The 23,627-nt window shown below is 52.1% G+C and overlaps 1 protein-coding gene across 3 annotated transcripts in view; it reads right to left on the bottom strand.

The window, feature by feature from the left end:
• The window catches only part of Sulf1 (Extracellular sulfatase Sulf1), a 60,840-nt gene that overhangs the window by 25,977 nt on the left and 11,236 nt on the right, over positions 1 to 23,627 (bottom strand). For all 3 annotated transcript variants that reach the window (XM_076829345.1, XM_076829344.1, XM_076829346.1), the window contains exons 2-3: positions 2,692 to 3,004; positions 2,071 to 2,310 (exon numbers count right to left, since the gene is read on the bottom strand). In XM_076829345.1, coding sequence (XP_076685460.1) covers positions 2,071 to 2,310; positions 2,692 to 2,938 — 487 coding nt within the window. In that variant the 5' untranslated portion in view covers positions 2,939 to 3,004. The remainder of the gene's footprint in view (positions 1 to 2,070; positions 2,311 to 2,691; positions 3,005 to 23,627) is intronic.

Genomic DNA, 23,627 nt, shown 5'->3' with positions numbered 1-23,627 from the left:
AAGTCCTCCTAAGTATGTTTCGAACGAAGCACGGTCGTGAAGATGGAGCTGTTGGAACGAGATGACTTATCCGGAGGAGCCATTACTTCCAGGCGACTGCTTCTTGGATTAGGAGTCTAACGTGCAAATACCCCAAGTTCCATGTTGGGTATCAGAATTCATCGGGCGGGTTAAAACTCCGCGTTCCCCACCCCCTCCCGGATCGATTAATCCTCAAAGCCTTTCCAAACCGTTGCCACGAGGTCGACCGATCCTGCTTGGAGAGCGCTCCGTGCAGCCTCAGATCGCTCGAAGCCGCGCAAAAAGGTGTCTGTAAACACCTGCATCCGACGGGAAGCCCCCTCGAAAAGGCGAAGGAGGCAGCGTTGAAACCTTACCGCAGATTCGAACGAGATAACTCGACCGCCTTCGGTGAAATTGCAAAAGGACGAGACGCCAGAGGTGTCGAGTATATATTCCCCGGCCCTCGGATGTGTTTACCTTGAATCGGGCTCGCTCTCTTCTTCCTCTGGTCTGGCTCAATGCCGAAGGATACTCGTTAAACGTCCGATTCAGCCGCTGGACCGTTCGTCCTCGATCATCGACCGGCGTTTGAAAAAAAAGCCTAGCGCTAGATCCGAACCCAGTCCACCTGACCGACTCCTCGATACCTCGTAATTGTATCCCATCGATGCATTCGCGTCTGGGATGTACCGACGAGAGGCTGCCTCTCGAGCGCCGGCAACTAGGGAACAATGCAAACACAATCGACGATGCAGCTGCAATTCATCCGCTACGCTCGATGCGCCGACGGTTCCAGAATTACTGTTCCCGATGATCGATCGCGCGGAGAGCGACGCCGATGCAACTGCGATTATGTTGCAATCGTTTTTGGCCGCGTCGAGGAGCCTCCGCTGCTTCTGCAATCGGCTAAGTTTCGACTGAGCTTCGCCGAAGTTTCGCCGTGGCTATCCGCGGCGATGAGGGAACACGAAGGAAGAAGCACAATTGGGCGAGATCGAACCTCCAGGATTCTACGGGAATCCGTTGCAATATTCGATCCGGCGAGCTGAATTCGAGCGTGTCTTGGTTGTCACGTAATTACGGCCCCATGATTGAGGATGAAACGTAACCTGGGTTGCCGTGCTCTTCCAACGACCTGCTTCGACATCTCTCGCTCTTGTTTCGAACTTAGGAGAAGGATGAGTATTAACAGTTCCCTGGATATTGTAATGGCCGAAGATTTTTGGCATTCAGAGGAGCGATGATCGCGTGGAGCGCGATGTAAAGGGACGACAGGAAGGCTTTCGACCTGTCCCAATTGAAAAATCTCGGCCAGAGCGCAATGGACCGTTTCCACGGCGGTAATTGCTTATGCAACAAGGATTTATCGTGTCGAACGTATGATACTTGACTCCAATTACTCGGCCAGAGCGTTGCGCTCTCGCGCAGAAATAAATAGAGGCTTCGCTTCAATTGGAGGTGGCCAGATTCTCTCTCGCGTTCGCAATGTCAGAGGTCAGCGAATGCTCGGTGACGTACCGCGACCGTTCCCTTGACTAATCACCGTCGTCGACAAATGGCAAATTCCTCTAGCCGAGCGGCGATCGTTAAGGCCCAACGCGCGACCGCTAACGAAGAAACGCGGGGCAATAAATAATTCTTCAGGAATCCCGGCGCGGATAAACGCTACGTCGACAACTACAAATCGCCTGAATTATCGGTTCCTCGATGCTGGAGGCCGGTCACGCGGTAAACTTCGTCAATGCTCGCCCTATTTGTGTCTTCCATTGCATGAAAACACTCAGGACTACTTAATTCCAGAAGCACGGTGCAAAGTGGAAGATGATCATCTGGACGCCATCTCTGAAAGAGTTATTTCGAGGGGTCCTTCGAATTCGTTCGTCGATTTCGTTGATAAATCCTGATGGAGCCACTTTGATTACTTGAACGCGAGGCCTCGTGCACGCGAAAGCTGAGCCGCAGCTCGCGTGACTCCTTCTGTGGACGTGGTCTTGAAGGACACCTTGGAGGAGGTGCCCGTGATCGAGAGGGGGTGAAAAGAGATCGGGTTGATCGGCGAGTACTCACCGGTACGATATCCCGCGTTGCTCAGGTAAGCGGCAAACGAGTGGGGCTCGTGATCTCGTTGCCACTGGGGGCTGCTGCAGTTGTCGTTGTTGGTGAAGACCTCGTGATTGTGCACGTAACGGCCGGTCAGCAAGGAGCTCCTGCTCGGACAACACATGGGAGTGGTCACGTATGCGTGCCTCAGCTCGGCTCCCTCGTCCCTTATTCGCTTCAGGGTCCGTGGCATGAAGTTCAGCGAACCTGAGGGATTGGACCAACCGCAACAGACGATCAAAAGATTCGTTCGTTCTTTCGTTCGGCGGATCTACGCGCGCCAAAAGGAACTCGACCGGGATTGCGAGCCAGACAGAGGCTTCTATCTCTCGGGAGGGGGATTACTTTTTCGGAGAAGGAGAGATTCTTTCATTAGGGAATCGAATTTTCTCCCTCATTCTCGCTAACCACGCAGCGTCAGTTCCTTTTCATTCATATTCCAAGCTCACTGTATTCCAAAAATAATATCTACTGATAGCAAAAGTCTCTGCTGGAGCTTTGAAATTCAAATGGTACCTACACCTGCACCTCTGTATTAATCGCGGAAGTAGCTGCAGCAGCTAGGTTAAAAGTAACAGCAGAACTAACCCAGTTCGACGTCCTGATCGTCTGTCAGAAGCAGGACTATGTTCGGCTTTCTCTCTCTGGGCTGCTGATACGGCAGATAGGGGGAGTTGGACTGGGCGTTGTAATTGTTGTTGCCATTGTAATTAGACTTGTGAAGGGAACCGCGACGCTGGCCACCGTACACGTCGTCCGCAGGGGCGTCCGCGTCCGTTCGCCTGGCATTGACGCCCAACAATAGCAAGGCCAAAAACTGCAGTAACTTCCTCATGGTGGCGGCTGGTCGTCGGTTGCAGGCTCTTTCTCTCAATCGAGTGTCATATCATGGCTGCTGCTCCTGTAACAACCGAGGTGCGTCGAGCGTTAACGAACCATTGCTTCTGACATTGATTGGATGGAAACGCGATAAGTCTTTCTTCCGAACTCTGGACCTCCGCAGGACCGATACTCTACCCCCCACACAATTGGCTATTTTCAGGATAAATCTAGCATTCTGGGGGCAATCCTGGCTTATCACTTTCTTCTCCCATCCCTCTTTAGATCCTATTTCAGATGAGACATTTTAGGGACTTATGTTCGAGGTACACTGAATAGGTAGCGATAGCAAAGCTAAGAAAACCCTGAAAAGGCATGGGAAATGGTACAAATTATTTGTGATTGCCCGTAGAGACCCTCAATGCTCAGGAAGCCTCAAGCACCCTCGCATCATATTTCGTGTCTCCCGAAGAAGTCTCGGAAGAATGCTCCTCCTAGAAATAACTCGATCGAGATTAAGACACTGCAAGTGTACCTGTCACTCGAAGCTTGTAAGGTATCAGGCATTACAGGCGTTCGCCTGAGCACGTTTTGAGCGCGAACAACGCGTGCACCTCGATACAGAAATATAGTTAGCTACTTGTGCTCGAACAGCCTCTTACACTGGCCCAACTTCCGCGGTCTAGAGCCGTCGCTTTTCCTAACTAACGTTTTCAAGTGCCGTGTTCCGACGCGGAAATCAAGTTTACACGGCCGCGCATCCTCTCCTCGCGCCACACAAGACGATCCGGCGACTGTGGTCTGGGTTACCACCGGCTTCAAACATCGCTCTGGGGACTGAGATTCTTGCTCGACCGAAACGGATCGCGTAACAGCTTATTGAGTGTGCGGCAGGATACGCGATCGCTAATTATCGCCAGTAACTCGGTAAATGGCCCCGGTATCGAAACGTACCGTGCGAAACAATTACCGAGGAACGCGATCGATTCCCAGCTAGAGCGCACCTCTAGCCGAATACCTCGCCGTCTGGACGTGATCCCCGTAACAGAATAGCCCCGGCCAGGTCTTGCTGCCCGGAGAAAGATGAAGGACGTAAAAAAGAATGGACGAGCGCGGCCTAACCGGGCTACGGGCGCACAGCGCGACCATAATCGGATAGCCGGGGGTTTTATGGCAAACCCCGTCGCATTCCTCCCGGCGGACATCTCGCGGACGATCGACGGCCCTCGTAAATAGTCGTTAGCACCTGAATTATCCGTGTCTCATCGAATGGATTATAGCCGTCGCTTAAATCAACCGTGTACCCAACATCTATGCATTTCCTCTAGGACCGGGGACGGATACCTCTTTATTACTCCCCATAAATAGCTATAGCCTGCTCGCAGAAATAATCCGCTTGGCAGACCTTCCATCAGACGTCCTGGCGCGACGTCGTGTATCACTGTGGACGAGTAGACGGCCGGTGTTAAGGAAACTTCGGACACCTGTGGGTCTTGGAATTGGAAACAATCAGTTGTTTAGTAACAGCGAGTAATACACTCGGCGTTACGTTGCAGCTGATCGTTCTTTGTTGAAGATCGGGCAGGACGTGGCCGAGGATAGGTGGATAGATTCAGGAGTGGTATTTGAAAGATAAGGCGAATATTGTTGGGTCGAGAATGCTGTTGAGTTTTTACTCGTTTTGGGGAGCAATGCCGGGGTACGAGCGGGTAGGAGGCATTTCAGGATCGCTCTAAAGGCGACCGGCGATTTCGATCGAGGCGTGGAAGAATGGGAGACCGACGTTTTAAGCCGGGAAACGGAACACAAGCGAATTTACGATGCGGTTCGATCGGTTCCCACGGGCTGGGTGGAAAGGGGTTTTCGCGGAGGAAGGGGCGGCATTCGCGTCGCGATCTTTCCCGCCCGACCTATTTCCGGGGGAGTACGGCCTTTTATTAAATTTCTCGCTACGTGCCATTCTGTTCTCGCTGTTTCGACGACGCGACGGGAATAAGAAACGCTCCTGTTGCCGGTTGTTGCCGGTTGTTGCCGCGTTTCGAGTGACGTCCTCTCCTCCTCCCCCTCGTTGCCCCGTGACGACACACTTTGCATCGGAACATTAATTTCCTTCCTCCCCGGCGACGATATTAACTCGGTATTTCACTCGAGCGCTCCCCGGATTTCATCTGGACGCGCCTTTAAATACGATCGTGACTGGGAATAAGTTCAGGTGCGAGAACCGCCGGCAAGTACACGGGTACATGGGAATCTACCATCGTAAAGTTCACGCGGGCAGAGGTGTAGCGCTCATAGATCCGGCGAAAGCGAGATTTCATCTTCGCGCGGCCACCTGGCGAGCGGTGTTCCGCGGCGAACAAGAGCTTCACCTGTCCTCGTGCAGTAGATAACGGCGATACAAGTGGATCCACGGGTTGTCTAATCCCTCAAGATGGATTTCCCCGGTCCCCCGTCACAGTCGTCTAACTGCGATCCTCTAAATCGTTTATCTATGTTTTTTGCGGACGCAGCTTTCAAGCGGACACGTGAATCTTTAACCCTTCGAAGCTGGTGTAATTTATGCAAATTAATCGAACCATCTGGCCAACTTGGATTCGTCCGAGGATACGTTCACCCGCTCGAGAAACATATCTTTTCTCCAGCTTCTCTGACACGCTGGAGGAAGCGTCAGGATTATGGATCGCTAATTAACGAGTCGTACTCGCAGCGGAGAAGAGCGAGCCGGCTTTAGCCGGGTCTAGAGGCGGCTGGAAAGATGTCAGGAAGTGATGTCACGGCCGATCTGGCTGGTCGATCCGGTGGCTCGGATCCCGCATTAATTACCGCTAATTGATAATCACCTCGCCTCCGTTGGCGGATCAGGTAGGCAAATAAGAGCAAGCAGGAGAGAGAGAGGCTGGGAGGGGCTCGTGCATCGAAGAAACAGCGTGCTCCTCCTTCTCCCTGGTTCGCCCTGCTGCACACGGGCCTTGCCAAAAGGATTCTCGCGCGATACATTATGCAATTTATCGCGTCGTAATTGGGTATACGGACGCCGATTAATTCGTCCGAGCTTCGAGGAACTCCACAGAATTCCCTCAGTGTACACGGAGAACGGTGTCAGGGTCGAATAGCAATCGAATTCGAACACACCATGTGTCTGACTTTGACGGTGCTGCTTCTACTGATTTTCTCATCGGGGCGTCTATCTTCCAAGGCTCTGGGCTCTACACTCGATTATGTACCACGGCACATGTCCCAACGCGAACCTCGTCACACGGGTCCCTTTGTAGAGACATTCGCGAATGCTCTTCCGAGAATTCGTTAACACCAGAAGAAACGCTGAAAGCCAACGATTGTTTTACCACTTGACAGTGGGCACGCGTAACTTGCACCTTTTCAAGCAAAACGCATCAGTGCATTGAACCCTGGCATTCCCTCTCGCAGCTCAGCCGACCAGCGCGACAATAGCTAAGAATAGTAAAACAATAATCCCTCCGCGCCCGTTTCGCAACCGCGGGAATTGAGTAACAGCGGCTTTGTCGCCGTTCCATTTACAGCCGTTGCCATCACTCAAGCACCAAAGAGGTGACTTCAACGTCTCCCGTGTTCCCTCCGTGCTCCTTCACCTTAGAAATCAGCGATGTCGTTCGTTCGCGCCTAATCCAGACGCAGCGCAGACTTCTGGGCGACCAGGCTCGTAAATATTGCGCCCGCGGTGTCGAAGAATCCCGGAGACGAGCTGCATAAAGCAGACGCGCTGCCTCGTTTGCATTCGATCGGCGCGCACACACACGTGGCCCTCCCCTCCGCCAACCTGCCCCCGTCTTCCTTGATTCGTTTCCACGGATCGTTTCCTTCGCCACAGTAATTCACGCGTACGCGCGAGCACGTCCCCGATGGCCGCGTGGGTGGCGAGCCATCGACAGATGCACGCTATATACGGCGCAGTAGGTCGCAGGTAAAACGGATGTTACGTGAAAACCTGCGACGCGACGCGCTCCTCTCCGCCGCGAGTGTAGGTCGGTCCTCTTTAGGTCGCGTCGTCGCCATCGTCCTGGAGGAAGTGGATATTCATCCGAGGCGTTCGCCTCGCGTGGGAAGCGTCGCGATATTTACGAGCAGCTAAACGATCGTGCCCGTTGATCACGATAACGATCAACGGGCACAATACACGGCATCGGAGACGCGGGCGAGAATCACGTACGTATCTCTGAAATGCGAGTTGGCGCGCTTCGAGAATTCGCGGCGTTACATGTAGGTACCTACTGAAATACGTTGCTAACTCGGCGGCGAGCAAATGGGCATTTGTTGAGGAACAGAAATGGCACATTGATATGATCTACCGTTGTGTTAGCTCTCCTATTTTGCAACCGAGGTAGCCGTTGTATAGTTTCTGACAGTTTCCACCTCGACGCTAACACACTTGCTTTCAAACCTCACTTCCATAAGTCTGAACTTTTTTATGCGCAGAATGGTTTGAAAAATCAGGGACTCGATCTAGAAGCCAACACTCGTAGGTGTACGTAAGTAGGTAATCGATAAACTTCCAAGGCGCCGCACAGTGTAACGAGTACATATAGAATAGGAAAAAAATTAAAAAATCAATTTTACATTAAGATACACTCATTTACATGTAATTGATATGTTAATCATATTTATACGCAAAAAAAAATAATTTTTAACTTGAAATAATTCATTAAAATATATTTTTGTACATAATAAAAGTAAAACAAATAAAATATATATTTTTTTAAATACATTTAAATACAAATTAATAGCAAACATATGAAACAATTATAAAAAAAATAAAATTAATTATTTAAATAATTTAAATCCGTTATATATGTTACTAAGTTATGATGTTCTTATCTCGGAGGACTGTTTACTATCAATTCCATGAAATGAAATACAAAATTTCAAGCCGCAAATTTTTGCTTTTTGAACACGTTCCGCGACACTGTGCGCCGGGGCGAATCACTGCGCTAGAAATCGTCGCTCACGCCGCGATTATTACGATTCCCCGCTGCTAGCACCATATCCGACGGAGAGGAGATGCCCTGGCCGTTGGAGAATCCCACTGGACGGGGTCTGATGATAGGCTCGAGGAGCCGTCTGGGCTCGTAACGGATTGCGAACGAGTCGCGGATTAGGCCATCTGCGGTTTGCAATTGGCCGCGGCTCGTCGAGCAAATAACAAGTCGGTGAACGGTCGCGATTATCGCGCGTCTACGCGAGCGTGTAGGAGACTGACTCCTTCCCCGGCGATTCCCATTTCCGTTTCGACCACTTCCACGCGCTCCCGTCGAAAGCCAGATAGCCAGCCCGCCCGATGGAATTAGCGCCTCGAGTGCCGCGCCCAACGATACGGCTATACCACTTCGTTATCGGCGTCGGTTATTGCACGGGTCCCCGCGACTTCTGCCGTTCCGTTTCCTCCGGGAGAAGCGGAACGCCGCTCTCGATCGCTGGGAAATGGCCGCCTCGATTGCCCCTCGAGCGACGAAACCGAGAGCGACGCCAGTTAATCCGGGGTCGCCGATTTAATCGCCGGCGAACGGAAAGGCTGGAGCGAGCGCGCCTCGGATGAAAGGGTTGACGGTGTCGCGCGTAAATCGTGATCGCGAGTTTCGCGCGCCCGATGCGGCGTGCGATCCCTGACGTCACTTCCTGGAGCAGAACAGTAGGAACGGCGGGTTGAATTCAGCGCAATCAGATAATACGGCCGACGTGTGTACGCGCGAGCAGCCGCGTTTCGAACTTTACGCGACGGGAGCGTGTGGCCATCCACCGCTGGAATGCGCCAGCTCGACGCATCTGTCCCTGTGCACTATGCAGCCGTTATACGTGGCCACCACCCATGGGGGTATCGACAATAGCCTCGTAGAGCCAACGATCCGAGGAATCGGAAATTACCTCGCAGCTGGTTTAAGGCGCTAACGATATCGCCGCGCGAACGGCTGCGCCCATCGACGGGAATAGATCGTGGATTCTGCTGAATCGATACCGCAGACGAGAGGTGTATTCGAGATTCTGACAATGAGTTTCTACGTGGGCGATGTAAGGTCCAGAAGTTTCGGACTCTATCGTCGTTACTGAAGTACAGTCACCTGTTACTACTTGGAGGCATAGTAGCATGTTTGTAACGGAATTTATACGGTTCCGTGGGGGAATTCGTAGGACGAAGAGGTTTCCCGCGGAGGCGTTAGAATGGAAGGAAACGTCGCGTTTCGTTTGCTAGTATTCCATGAAGATCGAGAAGGAATTCTACTGCGACCCACGACACGAGGCTCCTCGAAGTCCCCGTTACGTTTTGGGGGCGATATTCAAACACATGTCGAAAGCTGTTCGACTATTCGGACCCGCGTGGATCTGGTCGCCACATGTGCTTCAAAGAATAAGCTCGCCAGTGAGCTAGCTTTCTCGGTTCGGAAGCTTCAATTTATTTCAACCTGTACCGTTTCGAATGATGGAACGTGCGCTCGGTGACTCCCCCGCGCTGCGTCCACTCAGGTCGAGGCAGTGCTCGCGTGAGATTCGACAGGTTCAGGCCGAAGGGAAATTTCCTGTCCCACATTGCACACCTAGCCCGCGTGTTTGCGACCGCTCGTGATAGCCGTTTCCTGCATCCGCTTGGAAATCGTGCGGATTCGTCGGTTAATTAGTTAAACTGGCCGAACGAAACGGTGAGATTGAACCCGCGAGCACGCGCGGACGACGATTTGCTCGTGACTATCGTCACGGTGAATCAACGGGAAGGATGTTAAAACAATTAACGCGACAGCAGTCGTTTCGAGTGCTCGCAGGCCGCTTTTAGACACATCTGCGCCGCGCACTCGCTGCAATTGTTTATTTGCAGCTTTGCGCGAGCCTGAGCTAACGATTCGGCTGAGACAAGCAATGCTGAGACTGTGCAGCATGGTGGGATTATGAAGCTGATTAATTTCATTAATTCCGTTGCGCAACGCTTGCGTCTTCGAAAGCGTCCCTGGAATCGCTTTCAATGACACAAGGCACGTAGCTCCACTCTGAGGGTACAGCCGCGGCCAACGACACCCTGTTCAAAAAAATTAGCGAAGGGTGCACCGACGACGGAGGCGTCGAAACTCGTAAGGGTGAAAGAGGTGAAGAGTGGCGCGAAAATGAGAAACGACGAAGGCGCTGTCGCGCGACACCACCACGCACGGGCAGTTACTGTTCTCGAATGAGTGGCCAGAGATTTCGAGGGAAAGATTTCCGAGGGGGCAGCTTCTCGAGCGCGTCGAGATCGAGATCGTATCGCCCACGTGTTCCACGGAAGCTCGAGGACCCGGTGTTTCAATGAAAGCTGTACGTCGAGCGAGGGCGGGATGAAAACCTGGCTTTCTTCGGGGTAAATGTCGTGGCCAGGTGAATCAGAAGTTTCCCGGGGAAAAGAGGGTAAGGAAGGTGGAAGATGAAATCGTCAACTTTATGTCTCCATCCCCCAATTACCTTGGGAATTCTGAATTCAATTCCGCGATATATCGTGGTGATCTATAATCTAGCGGATTCGAAGCTGCCAAACTCCCCCAATTCTGTGCATCGAAAACGCATCGGCAGTCATTCGTTCCTCAAAAGCCTTCCGACCCTCGAGGAACTTATCCCTAGCGGCGGTCCTCGTTATTACGTGTCGAAGTGACATTCGAGATCGCAATCGGGGAGCGAGCGCGCGGCGAGAAGCGAAAGTTCGCGGCTCGATGCAGTGGATAACGCACAATTAGCGACACGTAATTAACGAGGGTTGGAAAGGGCGGGAATCGGCGCGGCAGAGTGTTTACCCCGGTGCACGCGCGCGGAGCGATGCAAAAGCAAAAGGGGGAGAGCAGCGAAAGACAAAGTTGACAGACGGCCGAGCCGAGGCAGACGAGTCCAAGGGTGAAAGGAGAGGAGGATCGAGGCAAGACGAGGACCAAACAACCGGGCAGAGTGCTAGACTGCTTGGCGGCTTAATGCTCTATCCACCCACGCACTCGAGTTCCTGCGCTTAACTTCTAATTCGCGAATATCGCGGACCGTCCGCCTTTTAGAAAAGGCGGTAGACCTCATTTCGCCATCAATCCCACGGGGGTTAAGAGATGCAATCTAATTTCTCCAAGAAACTAAGCGAAATGATCGAGAAACTCGTGAAAGCGATTGGTTCGATTGTAAATAAAGGGAGAATACGCATCTCGAGAATAATCGAGATTAAAGGAGAAGAAAACTTCTTACCCAGCACACTTCGCTTAAAATCATGTCCAAGTGTCACGTGCCCTATTGACACAGTTTTGTAATATGCCATTGTAAGTTAATAGCAACTGGGTTGTAAAAGGAGAAAAGGTCACGATTCCGATTAACCCGTTTGCAATCGCGGGAGGTACAAAGAAGTATCCCTCGGTGAAAAGGGAATGCGGTTAATCGCACTGTTTATGTACAGTCGTTAATGCGAATTTGTTTCGTTTAGCGCGAGCCGTACGAGGCCGAGTGACTTCATTTATCACGAGAAAAGCCACGCAATTACTCCTCCCATCGTTATCAACGTTTCTGTTTTAAACACTGTAATTCGAAGGACGTAAATTCCGCGTTCGCTGTATAATAACGCTGTAAATCCCGAAAATTTTTCTGCCCCGTAAAAGCACATCGGTATTCGAGGCTCGCCTGCCTCCGCTTTATACTTTCCGTGGATTAATACGCCAGGAATATTGCCGCGATAACGCGTGCAGCACGTGGCCCTTGCAAGCAGATAATATTCCTCTCTCCATTCGATTCCATCCCACCCCGTTCGTTACGGTAATTAACATGCCGCTAGACAGCCGTTTTTATTAATATTTCTCCGCCAATCAATCCGCCGTTTAATTGCTACACCTGTATCCTAAGGGACCGCCGTCTTTTTCGCGTTCACCGAGCACCGCGAATGAACCGCAACCGCGGCTTGGAAAAGGGTTACACCCTCGGTGCAACGTGCTCCTTCGAGGACGCCCCTTCCCGTCCAAGCGACGCGGAATAATTTAATAATTCGATCATTAATTGGGAATCGGCGCTGTCGGGAGAAACGTACCAGGTTCGCAAAGGCTGGAGCGTGCCGCTCAGAATAATTGGCAGATATCAATCCTAAATAGGAGGGACCAGCAAAATGTATTTCACACTGAGATATTAATTGAGAAACCATGAAAGGACCACACTCCACCGTGGGTAATAATGACGTTCAGACTCCTCCGGTGTTTATTTCGGTACCGAGCGTCTTGGTTTTTCCCCTAGCCCTCTGTTGCTGAAAGACGACGTTCCACCCGGGTTCGTTACACAAGCAGCCTCGTTACTTCTTTTGACACCCCAGAAAAAGAAGCGCGTGCACCAACGGCTGCAATCGCGTTGCACAACCGCTCGCGCTCCCCCGCGTGCAGCGGGCGCGCGAAGTTGCGCTCCGCGGCCTCTTGCAACCGCCTCATCCTTGAGCGAAGCCGCAAGGTGGATTAATAGCTCGATCGAGCCCGCCGCTCGACAGAGGCCAGCTGATAGCGTCGCCATCACCGTGACGAGGCGGGGAAAAGAAACAACGGTTGATGCACTATCGATGCATTGCCGCTGTCTTCGGGGCGGGCACTTTAGTTAATGCAGCGGTCTGCGGTCGTAATTTCTCACGGGCCGCGATTCCGTAGACGCGCAGCACCGAGAATCGGCTCCCATCTCCACCGAAACGCGGCGTTTAACCCGCGTCCGTGAGGCGGCGGAGGAATCGCCGAATAAACTTTCACGAGCGATGCACTTCGCGGCGTTAGGCTCTCTGGGTCTGAGTATGTAGGTGCATCTTTGATCAAACGGTTGAAGGTAGTTGATTTGAGTGTACAAATGGCAAGGCGAAAGTGGGAGTCGTTTAAAGATCTTTCGCTAGCGCTCGCATATTCTTCAAACGCAATCTGCATTTTTTAAGTCAATTAGGTGAATGTCCCAATTTCTGCTAATTTAAGAGGTAACTCGTCATAAAGAAGGTGTAAAAAATTTGTTGGTGATCAAAATTTGCAGAGTAATTGATTAATTCTTTAACAATAAATCATCCAATTCAAAAACTGCTTAAGAAAGATATTTCAAGATGTTTAACTATCAGTAATTTGTAATTAAATATATAATGATCTAAATGTCCGTATTTCTGCTCATGAAAGATAGCGATGTGTGTATTGACTCAAGCTCGTGCAACACTCGCGTAAATGTTTAAATAATCTAGAATCATTTTGTTGCAACTATAGTACAAACGTAACGCATATAATAATAAGAGAAATTCGAAATGATCAGAAATGGGGACATGAGCAGAAATTGGGACATTCACCTTAAATTCGCTGAACCTCGTTTTCCAGCGAAGTAGAGCCACTCGGTTGCGTTGTACATGAAAAATGCTAATCAAGGGGAACAGAGGCGCTCGGAATTCCTGTCGACCACCCGATCGCATTAATTGGCGCAATAGAAACAGGAATTGAATTACCAGAGCGAAACTTAAGACGTTATCGATACCTTCGAGTAAATTGGCTCCGACTTCGTGAATCTGCGAGTCTCGTCCACGGGCGATCCAGTATATCACTAATTCACGTCGGAATTTTCGCGAAATTGATAAGCGCTGAGCGGCCAAGTGGCCGCGGTAATAGTTTAAATGATTTATTTATGGTCGAGAGCTCGTCCAGGGGAAAAATCTAATAACGGGTTGCCCGCCTCGATCATAATACTTAGCCGGTTTCCAGCTATCTGTCCGGCCAATTAAATTCATTAGCTGGAAATTGCGGGCCCGAGATACGCGGCCGCGGAAAGTCGTTCTCCCTCGATTTCCCAGCCTATCTCACTGTCCCGGCGTGCAAACATTTTTCACTGGCTATCCCGTCGCTAATGACGATCGCTGTTTTCGCACGATTCGTTTGCGGTCAGCGGTAAATGTCGCGAGCGATTCAGTTTGCCGTCGATATCTTGGTTGTCCGAGGCGTGCTCGCGTGACAAATGACTCACGTGTTTGTCGCCGCGAATCTCACCCGACTATGCAATCGCTAGCCAAAGGTCGAAGCGAGTACGCGGGACCGTTCCTTTCTTTAATAACTTGTCCGATCCATGGGATTACGCGGGTCGACACTCCCGAACCTGTATTACGCAAAGGCCTAAAAATACTCGACGCATAATCGGCACGTCGAGAGGAGTCCTTTGATCGGGAACTGGCTCGGGCTTTCCCCTAGCCGGTGTTTCGGGCCGCCGATTAACGCGTACCGTTCAGAATGAATAATCGGCCGTTTTAATAAAGCCAACGCTCATCAATATTAATGACCCCCGTGTCTTTCGTCTCTTTCGAACGAAACCGAGGCCTGAATTTTAAGAACGTCTCGATGGCTGTCGAGAGGGCCCCCTCGTGATTCATCTACTGATTACTTTTCGCGAGGCTCTCGTGTCCGTCGACATGTGTCGACGTTCTTCTTGGGGATTTACTGAGAACGTTGTTGATCAACTTTCTACAATCGAGAAGCCATCGATGTTCCTCGATTATATGCTCGACAAAGGAGGAAAGCCCTCGATGGGGGGGCGGCATTCGAGAAGAATGGCAAAGGCAAGGAAGAAGGCTCTTCCCTAACAGATGGCGACGTTCTCAGACGGTTTGACGGTCGCCCCGAAATGCTCAGACGCTGGAAACGACAGGATGCGAATAAGTACACGTTGAAAGCTGTATTCCACGCTCGCAGGACGTTTCAATAAAGAAGCTAGACGCAGCAGTTCAATTCCAACCTGGGGAAAGGGATTCTCATATTAAACACCCTTCGTTGAAAGGGAAAACCGTTTATATCGGGGATATAATTTGAGCAACGCGTTATTACATCAACGAGACAAGTTTCTCAGGGGGTGAAAAGGAAGACGACGTCTCCACGTTTTTTATCAGAAACACACGTAGCATAATCTCAAGCTATTACACCGTATCTTGAATTGAAAATCAGTTCGTTCAAACCTTCGTCCGAGGTTTCCTACCCCCGTTATATTCCCCCATATCTCTGCTACTCCGTGACGAAATTTAGGACTCCGTGAGTCCGAAAAAGGGTGGCTCGCCATCGTCCGTCCATCTTGTTCTTGCGACCAAGAGGTCACTGTTGTCCGGGGCCAGCGTACACCGAAGAGCCCCAGGCAAACTTTTAACGTTTCCTCAACGCCCCTCGACTTTTGTTTAGCCATCTGTTCTCTCCTCGTGAATTACACAGGCCCGAGTGACTGTAACCGTGACCCGGATACGGTTAGTCGCACTATTTGCGCTTCAACTTCTTTTCGCCGGGTGACGGATTCGACGCGGTGTCACGGTTAAACACGCCCACCGATCCGTGTCCCCTTCTGTCAGGAACAGTCTCGCCGACAGCCTCCAGAATTCAACGTTTTAATTACAACGATCGCGGAGCCAGCTTCCGTCGCTGTCTTCGTTTATCCGTATGGTATTCTCAGCTCTGGAATGCCTTTGTTTCCCTGGAAACGGCGCGCGCTATCTATGTACTCGGCGCGTAGGGACGACGCGCACGAGCACCGACACGATCGCCGGCCGTATGTCTCTTAAGCAGGCAGAATAAGCTACTTACGGAGGCCTGAACCGGTCAGCCGTGAAGATAGAACGCTATATACGAGTTCGGTGGGCCTGCATTCCGCGGGCTTGTCTGTTATCTCGGATACCTGGGGCGCGTTTATAGGCGGCGCGCCGTTCACGAGAGCGCATTTACGGAAGCCACTGGACGATCGTCTAACTAAGCGGAGCGTGCCATCGCGGCCCTGGGACCGGTCTATGAAGACGTAGCCACCTCGGCCAAGCGAACCTTCTCGCCTACCGAGCCGAGGTGGACCGCGTCGGAGGGACTGGGACGAGCATAGGAGGAGCAAGAGGCAGCGATGAATGTGTGCCTTAATGGTATTCACTGTGAACATACCGAGACGGAGGATGAATGGATCTTAAGAAGCCCACTGCTAACACCTCGCGACACCGTCGGGATCAGCGGTGAGACGGGACGCGGAGGGTCGCCCGAGCAGCTACCAAACGACCATCGGATGAACTGGTCGCGTTAATGACACCTTCCCTGCTGGCGATCTCGGTGGCGAGAGGATTATGCTTCGAAACGACACTGGTCCAGCGCTGCCCCCTTTGTCGTCTCGAGATTCGGATGATCGGTGGATGGGGCAAGGCGATGATGAGCACTCGTAACTTGATGGCCCGGTGTCCTTTGATTCGGTAGGATCTCAAACCTCCAAGAGGTTTTTTTTTCTCCAAGAGGTCTTCTCACCATATCCTCCGCTGAGAAAAATTTCAAAGCATTTGCCCGGTGTCTCGCGCCGAATGCGGCGCATGTTCCCACGCCCGTTTCCATCGAGGCAGATCTAGAATCCAGCGATAAACTATCGTGCGTCATGGCGAAACTCATCAATCATCGACCGCGACTGCAGCCGCGGGTCCAGCGCGTAACACGGCGGAAGACACCTGACCGTGTCCACGCTCTTTATCATTGCTCGGCGAACGAATCGATAACAGGCACCACCGCGGGGGAACAACAATGTCGACATTACCATTTTCAATTAGCCGGGGCGGGCCCTGCGTGTCAATTAAGACCGGTTCCAGGAGGCAGCGGTTGCAGGCGGCAACACGTGAAATTGAACGCGTCGGGATCAATTACGCGAAATAATTCAGTGACTCGCGGTTTATTATACGCGTCCAGACTGTCGGCGAGTATTCATTTGTCTCGCGGCGCGGTCATTTAGCCGGAAATCCGTCGCGGAGGACTCGTCTGCCCGGTGACAGCCACGCCTGTCATTCGGTGACGGGCACAGCCGTGGATGCACCGGCCTCGAAACGCTTCGGGTCGAACGCTCCGAATAATCGGTCTCGAAAATGCAGCGGATCCGAATGCTCGCTGCATAAGGATCTATTGAATTAGAGAGCCACGCTGGGAATTCATTTACAAGGCCGGGAATCAAAGTTCCATCAGGGCTGGGAATGACGAGGAGATAATTTCAGTTTCATAATCGAGGGGGGCAGTAAAGTGCAACGCACGAGCGCAAAGAGAATGAGATATCGTCTGCTAGCAGTCAGACGTTACGCAAAGAGCGCGTTACATCCGATCTCATTAGCCGATTCGAAAATGAGCGAAGAGCAGATGGCGGGCAACGGGAGAACCTGATTCCGCGTTGCAACCATTCGACTCCTATCTAGATGCAAATGGGAGGTATAAGCGGTTTCTTGCATGCTGCACTTTTCCAGCCACGATTTCGCGATACGCGCGAATCGAAGAGCTTCTACCCTGCCCTTGCAGACGGCACTATTTGTACGCGCGCAGAGAGAATTGGAAATACCTCGGCGGTGCAACGACCCTGCCACTATTTCGATGGTCTTCGACCGTGGGTGGAACGTCGACGCAGTTGCACGGATTAAGTCCTCTCCGGGTCCTCTGTCGATTCTGCGCCACGCGAGCGCGTGACGGGTCTTGGAAGAGTCGAGGGGGGCATAAATATCGAGATTGCACGGGTAGATCGTGGGAAAAGTGTCCTCGAAGGGCAGGGATGCGATGTCGCTGTGGCTACCGCCGCGGAATGCAACCGGGCTCCTTCCTCGCGGTGCACTGCGATTTCTTGTTCGCGTGAAGAAGTTCGTTTCGTGACACGGGGAATTCCGTAGATCGAAACACGAGATGTGACATGCGTGCCGGCTGCTCGTGTCGTGGGAACTGGTCCGTTCACGAATCAGGAATGTCCCAATGACAGTCGTCGTACGTGTCTTTCCTCCAGAAAGGAGTAGAAGGATATTGAGAACCGCGGCGGAGGAAGTAGTATAACCCGCAACTGGGACGACATTAGGGGATAGAGAAGCGAGTCTGAGAGAAACTGCTATGAAACTTGAGGAGAGGAAAGATCGATGAAAAGGAAGCTCGAGAGACTTAAGGCATCTTTAATCCTCTCGGAAAGAATTTAATAGAAACACACCCACTCTATCGCGCGGCTATCGAACCGCGGTGATTTTCTTTTGCGTCAAGGGGATCGATAGGTACCGCCGACAACAGCCTAGTATCGTAAGCCGAGGGATCGATGGCCAATCAAGTCCCATTGGTAAAAATGTGCGCGGGATGTGGAAATCCAATTAAGATTCCTTGGCGCCACCCAGCACGACTACCGTAGTCGCTCTGTGAGTTAATCAAAGAAACGCGTACACGCGTGTCGTTATCGTTTGTCTAATAACCGCGCGCGGCAGGTTCGCAACTTATAACGCATAAATAAGCCGACGGGCAGTGTTTACGACACGGTGCACGTTTCCCTCTGGCACGCATCCGTTGGAGGTTCGAGCGACTAGGCTGGCTTGTTGGCCGACGTGTACGCGCCGCAACCTCTCCCACGCGGTTCGAAGGGAAAAAATACCGGCCGTTCCTCTTCGCGATCGTTCCGTGGCGATCTCAGAACCATCCATTAGCCCGGCGTTCATCGCGATAACGACCAGCCAGCCAGAAGAGTTCATCCCAATTAGAGCGGGTCCGCTTATTAGCCCCGCGACGTCGCGACGCCGCGGCAAATCGTTTCCCTTTATCTCCGGTGTATCCCTTCCGTAAATCATTTTTCCGTCGAACGTGTTGCCAGGGACAACTCTGGCGACACGAAGCTGGAGCAAGGTGCGATTAGAAACGGTCGTGCAAAAGTTTGCTCTTAATTGGTGCAGCGTGTCGAGGGGATGGACTAGTTCTTCGGGTCGGAGAAAAGCTGTATATTCTGTAGCAAAGCGAAGGATCTCACGAAAGTGCAACGAAATGCGCTGCGCTAACTGTGTAACAGGGCAATGTAATTGCAGACACGCGTCTCTATGATCCATTCTTCTTACCCTCGAGGCCTGAATCCATTCCTCAGAAACGTCCCGCGCATCTAATGAATACCACGACTTTGCCGCGCGACAAAAACGAGGATCCTCCCGTGTCACCGACGAAAGCCTTCCCTGACATTGATTTATAGCGGCTCCGGCCGTCAGTCGGTGTGATTTCTTGTCCGAGCGACAAGAAAACGGCGGACACTTCGCGGCGGAAAAGCGGTCGGCTCCTTTGCCATTTCTCTAATCGCAGTTGGAGTTTTGCCCGACGTTACATACCGCGTGTAATAGACTGCGATCATTACTAGGCGATTAGCTTGTCCCTACCAACGTCCCATCGCCTGACACATTCTACCGACGATTCATTTAGAATCCCCATGGGAGAGCTAATCTCCCGTTCCCTCAGAAACCACTGGTTCTCCTCAGAGAAAAATACGCGCCCTTTTAAACTTCACTTCTCGGTCCAGCGTCTCCGACGACAGTTCGTCGACTCTCTCCTTCGTTCCACATGTCCTGTCCCCCTGTGTCTAACGTCTATCGACGGCCTGTACGCGACACGGAGCAGCGCCAAATACAGCGGGAGAGAGCTTGTCGTTTCCGCGAGCGTTTCTCAGCGGACAGATACCGTAACGGCGGTTTAACCGGCATCTGGCGGCGCTCGTTTCCTGCTCGGCCGTACAGACGGCAGCGGAATAAGCCAATTAGAAGTATCGCGCGGCGGGACAATAAAACGTGCGCGCCCGGCGCGACCAAAAGAGTAATAACGGCCGATAAGCGGGCGAAAGAGAGTTAAGTGCGATTTAATGTACTTCGCACGGGCCCGGACAGCCGACAAGTCGCCACCGCGCGGGCTGGCCCATTGTTCCTGCCTCCTGCCGGCCAGGATTTCCCTTACGCGGATTATCGTACCCTTTATCACCTGCCCACGTGTTATTTTTCCCTCCTCGGCCAACCCCACATGTCGCTTTCCAGCGCGACTAATTGCGCGGCCCGATTTCACCCGCTGCATTCGCAGGCAAAAGCGTAGCACGCGAATCAAACGCCATCGTGCAGCCGTGGAATATAGTCGTCTCACGTACTCCGCGCCGTCAGTGTGTTAAATCGAATCGAATCCTTTATGGGTCGTAACGGTGGCGAGAGAACGGCCGAGGGAGAGCCGTCCACCGAAGGAATTCGTTTTTATGGATTCCAGAACGACCGCCCGCGTATATTGATTTCATTTTTGTCGGGCAATGGGCTCTTTACTCGGCCAGCGGCGAGGACATTGAATCGTTTCCACGGGGAGAGCTTCGATTCCTCGATTCTCCCCCTCGAGTGTACCTCGGAGTCCTTTTTATTGGCGACTCTTCCCATAATCGCCGTTGGAGGGATCTCCATTGGTCTCTATTCTTCCAAGCTCTCCATTGGCGTTCGTTCAACGTTCTCTCGAGGGTGTGCTCGGTGACAGCGCGTGGTAGACCGTATGAAGCAGAATTCCGAGCAGCGGGTAACGAGGATGACACGGGGGTACAAGTGTCCGCACATGTCTCGCAATTAGCTGGCAGAGGACTCCTCCTTTTTTCCTGATTGTATTTAAATGGGCGATCGGGGCTCGGTGCACCGCCGGCACGAGCGCCGTATGACCTTTGCGAACAATGGCGCAAGGCGAGCACACGAGTGCGCGCGGTTATCGCTTATTGCCGACAATGTTACGAGATCACGCGACGCCGTGCTCGTTTTTCTGTCACTCGGTCTGGCTCGATTGCTAACAAGTTGCCACCGCGGGACACGTCCGTTCCGTGGTAACCCTGGAACGTTGACCCTATGGAAGAGGGAGAGCGCCGGCTAATTGCTGCGGCCGGCCCGTCCGAATCATGATTAGCGTTCGACAGTAGGTTCATTTACCTTTTTAGTCGCGCGAATAAGGCACAGATCGCGCCTGCGAACTACTTAGACCCAACGCCGTGATCTCGCCGAGACAAAGAATGCGTCTAATTAGCGAGGAAAGCGGGGGCAGGGGGTCGTCAATGCCTCTCCTTGATTCCCTATTTGCATCGAGGCAAGTTCGATTAAACGTGGACGAATGAATCTTGGAATCGACTCGCGTGGGTGGCTGCGTCATCTGACGAGCCGTTAAGTAGCAAGACGTGGAATCCGACGTGAAATTACGGCGAATGAAACGGCTGGTAATTAGTCGCATACATTATGCGGGGCCCCAGCGGGCGCGGAGTACCCTGCTGGGCTCCGGGGATGATCGATCGACCGGATTGAAAACGATTTCGTCGCTGCTTCACCCCCAACCAGCGCTCTCGCGGTTCAACGGGATTAACTGGTTCCGAGGAACGATTTTTCCGGCTCGTTGCCGCAGAGGAAAGCCACTGGATTTTTATCAGCGCGATCGGGATTGTCACTGATGGCGTGAGAAACGATACGACGGTCTATCAGCCGTGTGGAAATCATTTCGCGCTGTTTCCACGAGTGTGCTCTTGATCTGTACGCTCGCAAAGTTCTCCACTAGCAGATTTTACACCCGTCCTTCGGCGGTGCCGTCGATGACACGAAATTAATACGGAATTAGTAAGGAGTGAGTTGCGACTACGAGGTTTTTATAAAGTCCTTCCGCTCGTGTAGGCTACGTTAATAGAGAGACTATAAATTCACCCCCGACTCGATGAACTTGCGTGATCGAGCGCAGCCAGCTGTTGCTGCACGTTGCTTCGGAGGATCGAAGGTCTGAAATAGCTCGGGAGGCGTAATAATTCATTGGCAGACTGTTTAGATTCCCTTACCTTTAATTAGGTGTTGATATACGTCGGTAAACGACGGATTTATACACGCCGCGTGGAAATTCAGATAAGTGCATCTCAGGCCGGGCCAATTACCATTTTCTCAAATTAGAAAGCAGAGCGAATTCCTGGCCTTTCCTCCCCAGAAATGATGCAACGATTTATCTCTGACCAGCGTTCGTCGGCGCCACCCTCCCTCTGCTCTAGTTTCCTTCAAACGCAGTCTCGTCAACGACGACTCGTGCCATCGACGTTCGTTACCCCCGCCCGTCACGTCGCCGATAAAACAAGCCCTTCCCACCCCATCCCCTTGTTTCCCCCCTTGCTGTGTAAAGGAGCATTTCCCGACGTTGCATCGAGTGGCACACGAAATCGTCGAGTGTCTGGTTGCCTGAAACTACGGCCGAAGAATCAATATGTCCCGTGGAACGGGCCTCTGTGTACAATAACCAATCGTTTCATTCGCCTGCGATGATTGACGGTCGGTTCGTCGGTGACTCGACTTCCGTGGCCATCAATTTGTCCGTCCCTTGCTCCTCGAGCTTGCCAACACGTTCGCGCGATTTTCTTCCCCCATGCGAAAGCTCGAGGAAAAAGCGCCCACGGAACGCTGAATCACCACGCGAGTGGGAAAAAGGGAACGCAAGATATGCGAGCCGATCGGCGCTCTCCCAACCTCGTGGAACACCTCGTGACTCATGTAAGCTGATGTAGACTGATGTAAACTGGTGTAGGGTACGTCGGGGCCAGCCCAGGGTCACGCAATGTCTTCAAACGTCCAAGTAGCCCGGGATCGGTCTGACGCGAGAATGGCGTGTAATTTTCAAATGAGCCATTGAAAACACATCTAAACCCTCGCGCCAGGCTACTCTGACGCGATCTTTGCACTCCGGGCACATTTCTCTCCCCCCGGGGACATAATTGATTCCCACTTTAGAGGCCCGTCTTACGAAAACAGGAAATTCTCCGACTCCTCGGAGCAGTCAAGGATCACTCTGCCCCTCGTCGTACAACAATCTTCCCTGCGCCCGCTACGTATTTCCTAAGAGGCCTTCAACCTCTCCGAGGCCGTGACAGATGGGGTGAGTCCAATTGAAACGAGTCGGCCCATCAGATACAAAAGAAACGTTCTTGAGAGAGGCGCAGGGTCCAGTTTATCGTTCGCAATCACGACAGATATCGTCCCCCAGAAATGCCTGGATTACTCCCCCTTCGCGATCGCCGAAGTCGTTTCATTTCCCTCAGTCTCCCTCGGCCTCTCCCCCGACAGAATCGACCGTACGTACCCCCAATGGTATCGCGAGGATCGAGAGCCGATACGGGCAATTGATAAATGGGGAATCGATACCCCCAGCCAGAGGGGACAGCTCGGCCAGCGTCATAAACAGCTGACCACGTTTCGGTAACATATGGTCCGACAATATTCCCACCGCGCTGTCCTTACTGGACACACCGGACATTGCCTCTCTCTATGATTTTCCCTGGACCCACCCCAGACGCACGACCAGCCCTGGCCGAGCACAATGACGCGGGCTGGAGGGGAAAATTAGCTGCGAGGACCTTGGCCAAAGGAAAACAGGGAGGTCCCTCGCCCCGAGGCGCGCTTTAAAGCTCAGCTTCCAAGCCTCTTTTGTTGCCTGTAATTATGTTAATTCCGGGCGAACGGATCCCACGTTACCTCGATGTTTATCAAATACTGCTTAAATATTCCACCATTGAGGCGGGCCCACGGGAATGGGCCAACCGGTCCCCCCCGGTCAAGAATAATGGGTCCTCGAGCTTACTCGAGGACAGATTGAAGAATTCTGGTGGCTAGAAGTGGGAACCATCGGATGACCTAGGGACCTTTCATCAACCCCTATTCTCGAGGAATTTCTACATCCTTCTCCACACTCCATTGCGACTGTTCGACTTATTCAAAGATTGCGAAGATGAAGAGTCCAATCGCATGTTGAAACAACAAACCCATTGGAATTCAGAGACCTGCAAACTCTTCCTACCCAATTGTTTCCTCGAACTTTTCAACTTTCACAGTGCGCAGAAGATTGCAGGGCAGGGCAGCGCTATTGAAGTAAAGAATTCCAGGATCCGTCCCCTAAAGTCAAAGGACACGACGCGCCCAAGCAAAGGGCGTAATA

This window comes from Andrena cerasifolii, chromosome 16 (genome assembly GCF_050908995.1).
Source record: "Andrena cerasifolii isolate SP2316 chromosome 16, iyAndCera1_principal, whole genome shotgun sequence".
Classification (NCBI taxonomy): Eukaryota; Metazoa; Arthropoda; class Insecta; order Hymenoptera; family Andrenidae; genus Andrena; species Andrena cerasifolii.
This window is presented reverse-complemented; position numbering and strand designations above follow the sequence as displayed.